Source organism: Hypanus sabinus, chromosome 1 (assembly GCF_030144855.1).
Source record: "Hypanus sabinus isolate sHypSab1 chromosome 1, sHypSab1.hap1, whole genome shotgun sequence".
In the NCBI taxonomy this organism is placed as follows: domain Eukaryota; kingdom Metazoa; phylum Chordata; class Chondrichthyes; order Myliobatiformes; family Dasyatidae; genus Hypanus; species Hypanus sabinus.
In genome coordinates this window covers 21,771,150-21,785,034 of record NC_082706.1, presented here as the reverse complement: position 1 = coordinate 21,785,034, position 13,885 = coordinate 21,771,150, and the positions used below count along the sequence as shown (strand labels likewise).

Below are 13,885 nucleotides of genomic sequence, written 5' to 3'. Positions count from 1 at the left end.
CTATAAGTATTTTGATGTTGTCAGGGAAATGAGAACTTTCATGGAATAAACTGGAATAATGTGTTAAAACTTTCGGTAAGGATGGCGAATAACATTACTAAAAGGGTAATGCAGAAATATATAATCGAGGTTGAGGGAGCTGTATTCATTATTTTTCTTACAGAATTGATGTCTTAAAATAATAGAGCCCATTCATTTTCCTGTTTGCGTCAGCTCTTTGAAAAACCTAATCAATTGATGAAAAGCCGCACTTTCCCCTTATCCTTACCTGTTATGACACTTCAGCGGCATGCTTGGCTCGCTGGAGGGCATGAGGACACAGGACAAGAAAGAGCTGTCTGCTCAACTTGAGGATGATCACTACCAGAGTTCACTGATGGATTTTGAAGATTATATCCACATATCAGTCACTAGAAATAGCAGGTGTCCCCATGTGGGGCACCTGTCACAGGTCAGGATTTCTTTCCCTTCCCGTTCTATACCCTCTTTTTGGCTTAAAGCGTAAGGACATTTCTCTTTGAAGCAGATTCCTACGTTGTGAAGGAACAGACACCACTAAGTAGCAATGGGAAACTGATTTTCAGCATACCATGAAGCAGTTATTTTATGGTAAAGCTGACGGTTAATGGCCAAAAAAAAAATCAGATATTGAGATTCTCTTAATAAGTTGCTCTAGTGGACCTTGCATTTATATCACCTGGGTTACAGATCTCAAAGCATAATCACTATTTTACATCAGGAAGGCATTCACAACTCTAGTATTTAAGCTTGGGACTTCCTTGGAAAATTGCACTCCAAATACTGATGAGAATGTGTAATGGGTAGGTACTCCAGTTAAAGTACTAGATAGAAGATTGCATGAGAGAAGCATTCATGCAATAGAAGTTATGGAGGTCATAGAAGTTTGCAAGCTCATTGTAACCCAAGGGGGAAAAAAAATCACAAGGTGGACATAATGATAGATGAGCTAGGGTTGTGTGGTATCTGTAATATTTCACTACATATTCAGTATTTACCCAATTGAAGTATTTCAAATGTAGTGTAGGGATTTTTTATTTTTGAGGGGTGGGTTTAGTAAATTATTGTACAGATGTTACTTGTTTGTGGCATGTTTATCAAGCTGTGCTTGTTAATTGTTATATTGCCTGTTTGTTCTGTTTTAAAGTTTCTTAAGAGTTTTTGAACGACTGCCTTACTTTCACATTCAACATACATTGATTTAATTTTAAAAATTTAAGACAATCTTGTTAACTCATTAAGACTGACATAACACAGACTGGTGAGAATGTACAATGTTCAACTTTTTCCATAAGTGTAAAGGACCTTGGTATTTAAAAGACATACATAATACCCAAGACCAGTCTCAGAAATGCTATTTAGCTGTGGAACATGTAGCACAGCTGTACAGTGTGAGGCATGGTAACAGAGCTGAAATCCCTCAGCATCAACGCTGGGAAGTTTAAATTTGCTTCATTAAATAAATCCAGGATGAACAAATAGAATAAAAATACTCAAATTGCAAAAGGTTGGTCACAAAACCAGACTACCATTAAAGCTCGCCCGATTCACTGTTGAGAAAGGTATACACAGTTAGTTCAGTTGCACAGGTATAAACCCAACACCATTGTATTAACAGGCACCAGATGTTGTCCAGCAAGCCTCAGTTCATGAGATGGACATTAACCACTCAAGTAAAATAAGCTCCCCTAACAAAGTCAGTGTGTCTGACCGGGGTCCACACCCTGGTCAATATACTTTGCATATTCACCAGTCTGTTGAGTGTCATTCTGTTGAAAGGAGGCTGAAAAATATGATATTCATTTAACACACTGTAAATAATGCTTCACTCCGCCTGTGAGTTGACCCTTGCACCGAATTTTGACCTGCTTGTACTAACTGGCTGGGAATGCCGTGACCTCTCATCTTCGTACAATCTCTGAAAGATGGTTCTCTGCGCTCACAAGAGACAACAGGTTGAAAGATTACTGCCGCCTGTTTTGCAAATAAAGTTTTCCATTAACCCAGTAAGAGTGCCGTGCTAAAATGGAAGATGGGAATGATACAAATGTGCCAAACTTTTCACAGCACTATGAAAGGAAAAGAATTGCAACAAGCCACCACCCTCACCTCCGAGAATGGACTTGAGATTTAACATTACTTTAAGCTATCCATTAAAAATGTCAGGATGCTAAAAAAAATTAACCCAAATGATGCAACTGCATTGGAAACAGAATTTGCAAAAAGAGTTTCCTTGTAGTGTGTTTTAGTTCTACAATGGGAGGCAAAGTGAGTGTTAAGGACCAAAGAGCAGCATTTTTGTTAAATATGCATTAATATTGTTTGATAGATCTTGTGAAATGTTTGAAACAGCAAGAAATCTGTGGTGACCAGTGGTTCCCAACCTTTTTTAATGCCATGGACCAATTCCATTAAGCAAGGGATCCATAGAGCCCAGATTGGAAACTCCTGCATCAAATGCTCAAGTGAGGTAACCAATGGCCCTTTCAACCCAATGCTAGAGTGAAGAGCAAAAGCTAGGTCACAAAATGGAGTTCAGGGATGGATCCAGGTTCAGTCTGAGTGGAGTTAAAAATACTTACAAATGATTATAAAGAGAAAAAAAAATGATGAGATTGTTTTTGTCCATGCTGTATTCCCCTTAACGTAACTTTTGTCAATAAACTTGGTATGCCAGTAACAACTGTGTGAGAGTCTTACTTATACTGGGTTGCAACATATTAAGTTTACATCATGGCCAAACAGATCAGTGTTCCAGGAAAGTTCATGGAGGCTATTCTTGTCATACTGTAGTGCTAACAGAATAAGTGACTTCACTTGTGTGAATGTAATATGTGCCACTAACAATACTGCCTTTAATTAATGGAGGTGTCTCGTGTCACTAAAAGTGCTTTCAAAAAAATTAGTATATTTATATCATGGATCGCAGCAGAAACAGCAATTAAAAGTGGAACAATAATACTTAAATTGCCTTCCCTTGTTCTACAATAACCAACTGATGCTGGCTGTTAATTATGTTAAATGCATTATCTTTGGTATTTCCGCTTTCTTTTTCCAATAACCATTTGTGTGACAGGCCAATGGCGTCTTTACAGTATGCCTGTTTTGAGAGGAGTTGTTAATCCAATCAGTTTGGGCCAGAAATTAAAGCCAGTTTGCCACATAGTACAGGCCAGAATCTAGCAAAGGCCCTGTATAAAGGTCCTGGTGTATCTGCTGGTCAACCGACAAATCTATGGCACATTTAAAAATTTCTGTCTTTGCTGGATCATGTCTATAGTTAAAACACAAAAGTGCAGAGCTGCTGAACAGTAGTTTTGAAGAATATCTCTATGTACTTTTTATTAAAAATCATACAAACCAAAATAGTCTATGGTGCACACTTACAAGATTTTAGTTCACATAAGCAGTTTCCGCAGGAGCTAATCACAAAGACAAATTACTGAGACAAACGAGATTAGCAAATAGAAGATTCTATCATTCCTTTCACAGTAAAACAAGCAAAGTACCTCCTTAATCAGCAGCTACACAAAGCTAAAAGGTACCCCTTTATTAAGTTATTCACCTGGCCATGTGCAATGTATATAGTGTGGATGCCATAAGGAGCAATAAGTTGCATCAATACTGGACAAGTCATTTTCATCAAATTATAGAAATTTCTTAACCGATGATATGTTTAGATGAACCCAAAGGTCCTTAACAACTGTATTAACTTGTAAAGTTAATATTTGTGCCACGATGCCACATAGGAATACAAGCTCTAGTCCAGGGTTGTGACTTTAATTCCACCTCAAGAATATAGAATTTTTTTTTAAGTAATGGATGCTGAGGATTACCATTCACATACTCAAATAAAAATGATAGATTTTGTTCCAACAGCATTGTGCAGTGAACCCATGGTCCTATTTTCTGTAGACTGATTCACAGGGATTTTTAAACCTATGGCGAAAATCAAGGAATTTATAGGACACTTGGAACATATGAATGTGAGTGATGTTGGTGCTGGTGAAAGGCACTCTCTGCTGGTCAAGTAGGGTTAAGTACTCCTATGTGAGGTAATAATAGCCAGATGCAGAGAAAAGCTCCCTCATTCTTCTCCAACAGTACAAGCCTCAATCAATCTCAAGAGCACTTAACGTGACAAATGCACTTGTAGTCAATTCCCATTCCAAATATCCTTCTATGTGAGCAACAATCCCAGTGCCAAGTTAGGGGCAGTTTTAATGCTGCACACATAACAATTCAGACACTAAAAGTGGAATTTAGTAAGAAATGCCCAACGTACGGATGGAATGTATTCAACTCTGGAATCTGGCTGTTAATGTATACTGATAATTTGCTTCTTATATGCCACATTTGAAAATACAAGGAACAACAGTCTATATTATCTGATAGCAATCATCACTGCGGAATACAATCATCTGTTACACCATTCTCTCAGACCAGACCAATAACACTTAACTTCTTAATTGTTCTACAAAATATAAACAGTTATTCTATTTCCCAACAATGTCTCACATAGCAGCAGTTTGCCTTTGGTGAAATTCATTATCCCAATGATATGCAGATATGGTTGGATCAAAATGCTTTGTCATTGCTCTGAACAGTACCACAATAGTAATCTGAAAGCTGGAGCGGCAGTCATATAAAAGGTTCTAATTTGACACGTTCCCCAAAGACATTTCTGTAATTTGGTGGGACCACAGACTCTAAATGTTCAGGTGTGTTATCATACAAGGAAACTGGAAGTGGCAGTCAGTGAAAAATGTGGTTTTGCTTAGCAGAACATATTGTCCTCTCAGGTTAATTCATTTTGGTGCAGTGGGAAATGGACTGCTAGACCCAGAAAATATCTGCACAGCCCTGTACTCTTGAACAAATGCACCAGTGCTATAGCTCACTACATCTACAAAAGTATCATTGCATTCATGATGACATTGACAGCATTAAGAGGAACTAAGTTCCTTAAATAACTTTTTAAAATTGCATGATTATTGTTGCTCATGTTATTTTGTGTTTAGATTAGACATAGCAACCAGAATACACACACACATTCCAGATTGTGCACTGCTATTCAAACTTGATCACCTGGGATTTTTTTTTTTTTGGTGACGGAAGCAGGGAGTACCTATGGATTAGCCCAACATCCATTTGCACAAAGACTTAGCTTCACCTTGTTATTGGTCCCAACTCCCAAATCAACTTCTTCATATACTGAGCCAATAAGGCCAGTGATGAGCTCTGTGATGACAGACAATGCAAATCTTGAAAGCTGCCTACACAGTCTTTCTTATTCTGTAAGAAATCACTTTTTGTAGTCATTGTGATCCAGGATGAATTGTTTCAATTCTGATGCACATTCGGTATTTTACAATTTTCTATACATTCTGGGAGAAACCTTAACATTACTGATCTCATTGTGTTCCACTATCCGAAAGTTTCAAAATCAGGCAACCTGATATCTTAAAAGCTGGTTAAATGCAACATAACCTAGATCAGGGGCCCATGGACCCCCTCAGTTAATGGTAAGGGTCCATGGCATAAAAAAGGTTGGAAACTCCTGCCCTATATGGACTGCTTCTATCAGTATGGAAAACGTGGCTGATTTTCTGACCTAGCTACTGTGGCAACCAGTCTCAGATACAGTGGAAGACAGATGCTCAATTCCAGAAGACAGGCATCACAGCTCTTACATGACTGAACTGGTTTAGTTATTTATTGCGATACAGCACAGAATAAGCCCTTCTGGCCACGACTTTCAGGAGCGGCGTTAATCTCCCGACTTTAATCCTAGCCTAACAATGACCAATTAACCTACCAAATAGTAGGTTTTTGGACTGTGGGAGGAAACTGGAGCACCTGGAAGAAACCCACACGGTTCAGAAGGAGATCGTAGAAACTCCGTATGTAGGCAGTGGTGGGCCTGTACCGTACTACAGCACTGTGCTAACCACTACGTTACCATGCTGCCCTTGGAAGATTGTTTGGCAATGGTGAGAGGATCTGAATGTGGGTCTGAGTGGTAGGTTTTAAACAAACCAGCAATGGTAGTCTGCCTTCAAAAGTGGATAAATCTGCACTGGAAAATGAACCAGATTAACGCCGCTCCTGAATGAGCAGAACACAGAGATGAGTCCAGACGCCACTCTAGCTTGAATACAAAGTTATACAATAAACATTTCTGCATCTAAATAACTCAATTTCCTGGGAAAACAATTGGAAAATGTACATGGCCCTAAAACAAACTGATGTATTACTAAAATTGTTCTTCATGCTGTCAAGCCAGGCTTTCATACCTTCATAATGCAGAAAATTACAGCCTCGGGCCCACTGTCTCAAACACTACATGGTGAATTTATTTATTATTCCACCTGATAGTAATCAAAATGAATTCTACTTCCACAGAGAACACCCCAAAGCAACAATCAAAACCACTCCTCTGACTGCATTTTGCAGTATTGGGCCACTGTGCCTCACATTCCCATGGTCACAATTAAAAGTGCAGAACCACAATAAGAACTGGTCTACCAAATCTAGAGAAGGGGCAGCAGGCACTCATTGAATTTGAACAGTTGAGGAGACTCCGGTGTTATGTGAAACACCACATAGTGCAAAGAACCACGCAGACACTTGCCCCAGCTGAACATGGATAAGCCTGGATCATTTGTCAATCCAAGCAAATTTAGGAATGGAAACAGGGACAAAAATTTTTTTAAAACAGCTCTGGATACACTTAGTTGTGTGAATAAAAGAGCATATTCAACTCTGCCAGTTGTATTTCAAACAGTTTAGTCTACCCACTTACCAACTGTGCCCTGCATTAATTGACAAAGCAAGTCAGCCTGGGGGGGGGGGGGGAGATAGGGGTGACAGGATCAGAGTCATACAGCACAGAAACAGGCCCTCTGGTTAAGCTCGCCCATGCTGCCCCACCCAAAGTTATCCGGCTGAGCTAATCCCATTTGCCTGTGCCCATATTCCTAGTTTTCCTATCCATGTATCCATCTCACTGTGCAGGCAGAAGTTCACAATAACACTGATGATCTGCCTGCAAAGGACCATCTATCTCTGCTCTATCACTAATAAACAGGTGGAAAGGTGTAACAGGTCAACTGCAACACACACACACAAAATGCTGGACAAACTCAGAAGGTCAGCAGCATCTATATAAAAAAAGAGTAAACAATCAACGTTTCGGGCCAAGACCCTTTATCAGGACCGAGAAAGAAGGGGAGAAGCCAGAGTAAGATGGTGGGGGGGGGGGGCAGAAGAGGAACAAAGGAGAGGTGACAAGTGATAGGTAAAACTGGGAGAGAGGGAGAGGTGAAGTAAAGAGCTAAAAAGTTGATTGGTGAAAGAGATAAAGAGCTAGAGAAGGAGGATGAGCACCAGAGGAAGGTGAGATGAGAGACTGAAACAGGAATGGAGAATGGTGAAGAGGGGTATTAATCAACTGCATTAGGTAACTTTACAAGATTATGGAGTATAGACTAGTTCAAGTAAGCACTTCAATCCATTCATTTACTGAAATTCTTGCCCACAATCCAGTCCCAGAGCAGACTCCAGTTTATTCAATTTTTATACTGGAAGTGAACCAAACTGTCAATAGGAGAGGTGAACACAATGCTAAAACCTACAAGTGAATGCTGGATGGAGATGGCAATGAGGTGGACATGGTGAAAGGAAAATTCTTCTGATCTGAGGCTCCTTTCCAGTCACCCCTCCCCATCACTCAACATTGTTTGGTGTCCCACAGACCAGTTTCACAGTGCTCACTGTACCAACGTCCAGTAGTGTCAGGACCTCAAATGACTCAAGAGTTCAGAAGCAGCCAGGGTTTGTTCTACTCAACCCCTTTGAAATATTTACATAAAAGAACAATACAGCCAAGTTTTCCTTCAATTTTTCCAGTTATGAGCAATACGTAATAAGGTCAGCATTGATTGGAAGGGGCAGGCCCAGAAGCAATGCCTGGTTGTACATTGGAGTTTGAAGTTCTTCATGCATTTGAGTCACATCATAATTAACCAGCTATGGCCAGATGCTAAAAGACAAGCCTGCTTCAGAGTAGACTGACCCCACGCAATCATTGCTTATCCAAGGAGGTAGACAAAATTATCCTTGGATAAATTTTAATATTAATATGATTGTAAAAGTTTGCCATCATCCAATTTTCATCTATTTGAATTTTTACTGATTCACATTTCTAAAGAGAAGCCAGGGACTTCCATAGATTATTTCACACTCTGTGCTGCAAACATTAGATTCACTGAAGAGCCCACTAAATTAAAAGTCACAGTATAAAGTATTAAGCCATCATAAATAATGCGTAGTTTCCATGCGGTGTCTCAGTTTGAGCCTAAACAATCATTGGTCAGTTTCAACAATCTGTGTTTCTCTCAACATTTCGAAGGGAAGTATTTCGTGTGGGGAGATGGTGGTGGTGAGGGGATGTTCCAGTGAGTGAACTGCCTTCATACCTCACACAGCACTTGCCATTTTCAACAAGCTGGTTAACTATAAAGTCTGTATTTACTGCTATTTCAGAAGGACAATTTAGACATTATTTGCATCCAGAATCATCACTGTGAGCAGCAAACCTCTTCATTTATCAGAAAAGCTGAGGCAATTGCCACAAAGCTGACATGGAGCTAGAGATACTTGTCTGTGAGATGTCATCAGATGGTTCTCTCAATCCAGGCTGTGAATCATGATTTCTCAAAGATAGCTCTATCAATCTGTACAACAGCTTATTTCCCATCCCAACTCGACAGGTGAACCCCAATCCCCTTCGCAACCCTCATTCCAATTTATATTTACATGCTCAGTCAATAATTGGTCCAAAAATATTAGTTGCATCACTCATGAAGAACAGCTCTCTCAACAAGAGATGAGTGCTCCCTGCTCTGCAACCAGAGAGCTTCATCCCCAGGAGACCACTGAGGAACAGCAAGAAACAAATGGAAAAACTAATCTGAGGCCCAGTCATAACACCGACAAAAAATATAGATAAAATATAACATAAACAACAAAAAAAATGTAGAAAAGAGCCCACTGCATATGAAGTTTCCCTCTAGATCTAATGATTCAGGAATGGATGTGGCCCACTGTAATTGCACTACACTAAATACAAAATAGAAAGACCTATGCCAGTGGGTTTATGTACTTTTTAAAATATATATTTAAAAAAAAGTTAAGAATGTTCTGGTTATAAAATCTTTTGGCCTTCCGCCTTTTGTGTAGACCCCGCAGCATCTCGTCATTCCACAGTCACTGATTTGGCCAGGTTTCGTGGGCAGTCAACCTGTAGGAAGGAACAAAATGTGATTAGTAATGGTACATCAGATGGCTCTCCCCCCCCCACCAATACTGCCATCAATATTGCACGATCCCTCATCACCAGCACCTTCCTCTCCCTCCTCCAGCTAAATGTTGTCATCGCTGGCAGCAATAGAGATGCTGCTTAACATTATGAGAACCCTTCTATGCTTCACCCAAGGGGAAACTTTAGACACAACAGAATTAACAAGTTTTCTATCAAATGGATACATAATAAGAACATACGAAATAGCAGGCCATCTGCCCTGTCAAGCCTGCTCTAGCATTTAATAAGAGTGCGGCCACTCTGGCCATGGACTTAGCTCCACCTACCTGCCTTTTCCCCCGTTAACCCTTAATTTCCCCACCATAAAAAAACCTATTTTAATTGTGTCTTAAATATATTGAATAAAGTAGCCTCTACTGCTTTTTTGGGCCGAGAATCGCACAGATTTACTACTCAGTGGGGGATAAAAAGTTTCTCATCTCTATCCTAAATCTATTCCCCTGAATCTTGAGGTTCTGTCTCCTAGTTCCAGTCTCTAAACTGAACAATGGAGACAAGAGATTGCAGATGCAGTAATTTGGAGCAACAAACAGGTGTGTGAGGTGCTACATTTTGGTAGGAATAATCCAAATAGGACATACATAGTAAATGGCTGGGCATTGAAGAATGTAGTAGAACAGAGTGATCTAAGAATAATGGTGCATAGTTCCCTGAAGGTGGAATCTCATGTGGATAGGGTGGTGAAGAAAGCTTTTGGTATGTTGGTCTTTATAAATCAGAGCATTGAGTATAGGAGTTGGGATGTAATGTTAAAATTGTACAAGGCATTGGTAAGGCCAAATTTAGAGTATTGTGTACAGTTCTGGTCACCGAATTATAGGAAAGATATCAACAAAATAGAGAGAGTACAGAGAAGATTTACTAGAATGTTACCTAGGTTTCAGCACCTAAGTTACAGGGAAAGGTTGAACAAGTTAGGTCTTTATCCTTTGGAGTGTAGAAGGTTGAGGGGAGACTTGATATAGGTATTTAAAATTACGAGGGGGATAGATAGAGTTGACGTGGATAGGCTTTTTCCATTGACAGTAGGGGAGATTCAAACAAGAGGACATGAGTTGAGAGTTAGGGGGCAAAAGTTTAGGGGTAACACGAGGGGGAACTTCTTTACTCAGAGAGTGGTAGCTGTGTGGAACGAGCTTCCAGTAGAAGTGGTAGAGGCAGGTTCAGTATTGTCGATTAAAGTAAAATTGGATAGGTACATGGACAGGAAAGGAATGGAATGGAGGGTTATGGGCTGAGGTCAGCTCAGTGGAACTAGGTGACAGTAAGCGTTCGGCACGGACTAGAAGGGCTGAGATGGCCCGTTTCCGTGCTGTAAATGTTATACGGTTATATAACAAGGTGCTGTAGGTACTCAACAGGTAGAGGGAACTGGATAGTTGATTGTTTTGGTTCAGACCCTTCATAAGTTCAGAAAAATGGAGAAAAGATGACTGATGTCGGCAAGTGAGCATCTATCTGTAAAGAATACTGGGTGGCAATCTTGCTGAGAATCTTGATGAAGGGTCTCAGCCCAAAACATCGACTGTTCATTCCCATCTGACCTGCTAAGCTCCTCCAACATATTGTGCGTATTCCAGCATCTGAAGTATCTCTTGTGGCTGGGAATCTTACTTGTTTCTCTCTCAACCCACTTCAAGGGGCAACACATCTAATTACAGTTACAAGGCCAAGTTTCCTGTTGACTTGAAAGGATCTCTTCGATTTGAGGTTTTAAGGTCACAGTATTAATGTTTATGCTACAGGATGACAAAGGATTTTAAAATCAGCTGCTATTTTAAAATCCTATATATTTGTGAAATGCTTTTCTCTTTTAAAAAAAAATACCTCAAAGAGCAGCCCACCTTGGATGGTACTGATCAACACTGTACAGGCAAGAGGACAGCTGCACCCCCACCCAAAGCCAGAAATGAGCAACCTGGTAGCAATGGTTGAGAAATAGTTGCAAACAAGGTTAAAAAAAATTATATCCAGAAAATATTAAGAATAGAAGAGACTTGAAATTACAGGGGCAAGAGTCATACACAAAATAAAGAGTTATTGAGCAGTTTAGTTGTAATTACTCACAAGGACTAAGTTCTCATGAAAAGAAATTACACTCTTATTCCTTCCAAAAGATGCTGACTGTCCTGCTGTATATTCATTGTAATTTCACATCTCCATACTAGACTTTTCTCTTAAGATTATTCTTTGACTATGACAGAACTGACATTGCAGGGTAGTATAGCTGGAGTGATAACTCAACGCATTTGACCCCACTGCTATTATGTTGAATGCAACAGTCAATTTAAAATCAACCCCACTGAATATAACTTGTCAGCTTTATAACCGTGAAGAAATGAGTAAGCACTGATGTGCAGGTAAATACAACATAATTCCAGGGCATAAAATGTTTTTTTTTTCCTTCTAGCCTTTGAGTTTCATGAAAGTTATGGAGGAGTACAAGGGAATTGAATTTCACCCATCATAAGCAAATAAGTACTCACATCATATCCTCGTAGGACGGCAAGGTGGAAGGAGAGAAGCTGAAGTGGGATGACACTGAGGATCCCCTGCAGGCAATCCACACTGTGAGGCACTTTAATTACTCGGTTAACACTCTTTATCGTCTCATAATCATCCCTGTCGCAGATGACCACTGGTCGACCCTGAAACAGTAACACAACAACAAATTGAACAGACTGCAATTTCAGAAACGTTAACCACTCCTGTCACTTCCGTTATTATTATATTAATGCTCCAAACCATCCTCATGTTACTTGGAAGTATTAACTGACTGTCCTGTGACCCTTTTATCCCATTACATCCTCGCTGTGTTAGATCAAGATTCACTGCACAGTGATCTATTGTAACATTCTCAGGTCTCCAATATTGTAGGCACAGAGGATTGCTTTTCCCTAAACAATGAAATCTGTGAGCCTGTAATGCAAAATGTCTATAACTATACCACACTTAACAGCGCAAAAGCTGCACTAAAAGGATCACTTTCAAATGCAGTAACCATTGTTATACTGGCTAATGCATCAGATCTTTGGTTCAATGCCAACTCCCACAACAAGGTGAAGGATCAGTTCTTCAGTCATCAGCATTATAGAGATACAAACTTTGCCCTGGACATTAAGATCCAAACTACATCCACTCAGCTCTTCTTCACAGAGCAGTGGAACATTAGAAACCTGAACTATCACAACAGCTGCTAACATTTAGCAGGCGTGGTGAAGTAGCTGCTAGTGCAATCGCTTTATTACGGTGCCTAAAATTGCCAATCGGGGTTCAACTTCCGCTGCTGTATGTGAGAAGTGTGTATGCTCCCCTCGTCTCTTCTGGCTGCTCCAGTTTCCAAACATGTTCCAAAGATGTTCGGGTTAGTGAGTTGAGGCATGCTATGTTGATGGCGCAAGTGTTTGCCCCTAGCTCAGTCTTCGCACCATGTTGGTCGTCGACACAGAATGATGCTTTTCACTTTATGTTTTGATGTATAGTACTGTGCAAAAGTCTTGGGCACGTACATATAGCTAGGGTATTTGTCAATGTGGAGCGGACAGCAAGTTTCTAGAGCTAGCGGGAGCAAAGGATGTTGGGAGTGGTGAGGGTGGAGTGCACGGGAGGAGTGAGGCACAGGTGGCAGAGAAGGAGTGCCACGGGCATCGTGGTGGGGGGGGGGGGGGGGGGGGGTTGGCACAGTTGCAGACATACAAGCCCACAAACCCCAGGCAAGGACATATGATTCCAAACAACTGGTTTATTGATCATTACAGAAGGTCTTTTGACAAGGTCCCACACAGGAGATCAGTGTGCAAACTTAAAGCACATGGTATTCGGGGTATGGTGTTGATGTGGATAGAGAATTGGTTGGTAGACAGGAAGCAAAGAGTGGGAGTAAACGGGACCTTTTCAGAATGGGAGGCAGTGACTAGTGGGGTACCACAAGGCTCAGTGCTGGGACCCCAGTTGTTTACAATATATATTAATGATTTAGACGAGGGAATTAAATGCAGCATCTCCAAGTTTGCGGATGACACGAAGCTGGGTGGCGGTGTTGCTGTGAGGAGGATGCTAAGAGGATGCAGGGTGACTTGGATAGGTTAGGTGAGTGGGCAAATTCATGGCAGATGTAATTTAATGTGGATAAATGTGAGGTTATCCACTTTGGTTTCAAGAACAGGAAAACAGATTATTATCTGAACGGTGGCCGATTAGGAAAAGGGGAGATGCAACGAGACCTGGGTGTCATTGTACACCAGTCATTGAAGGTGGGCATGCAGGTACAGCAGGCGGTGAAAAAAGGCAAATGGTATGTTGCCATTCATAGCGAAAGGATTTGAGTACATGAGCAGGGAGGTTCTACTGCAGTTGTACAAGGCCTTGGTGAGACAGCACCTAGAATATTGTGTGCAGTTTTGGTTCCCTAATCTGAGGAAAGACATTCTTGTCATAGAGGGAGTACAGAGTAGGTTCACCAGATTGATTCCTGTGATGGCT

At 40.6% G+C, this 13,885-nt stretch overlaps 1 protein-coding gene across 2 annotated transcripts in view; it reads right to left on the bottom strand.

Annotated features, from left to right (window-relative positions):
* Positions 1-3,330: 3,330 nt before the first annotated feature.
* LOC132391805 (glutamine--fructose-6-phosphate aminotransferase [isomerizing] 1) overlaps positions 3,331-13,885 on the bottom strand; it is a 94,232-nt gene continuing 83,677 nt past the window's right edge. For both annotated transcript variants that reach the window (XM_059965443.1, XM_059965452.1), the window contains 2 exons: positions 11,890-12,051; positions 3,331-9,322 (listed from right to left, as the gene is read on the bottom strand). In XM_059965443.1, coding sequence (XP_059821426.1) covers positions 9,278-9,322; positions 11,890-12,051 — 207 coding nt within the window. In that variant the 3' untranslated portion in view covers positions 3,331-9,277. The remainder of the gene's footprint in view (positions 9,323-11,889; positions 12,052-13,885) is intronic.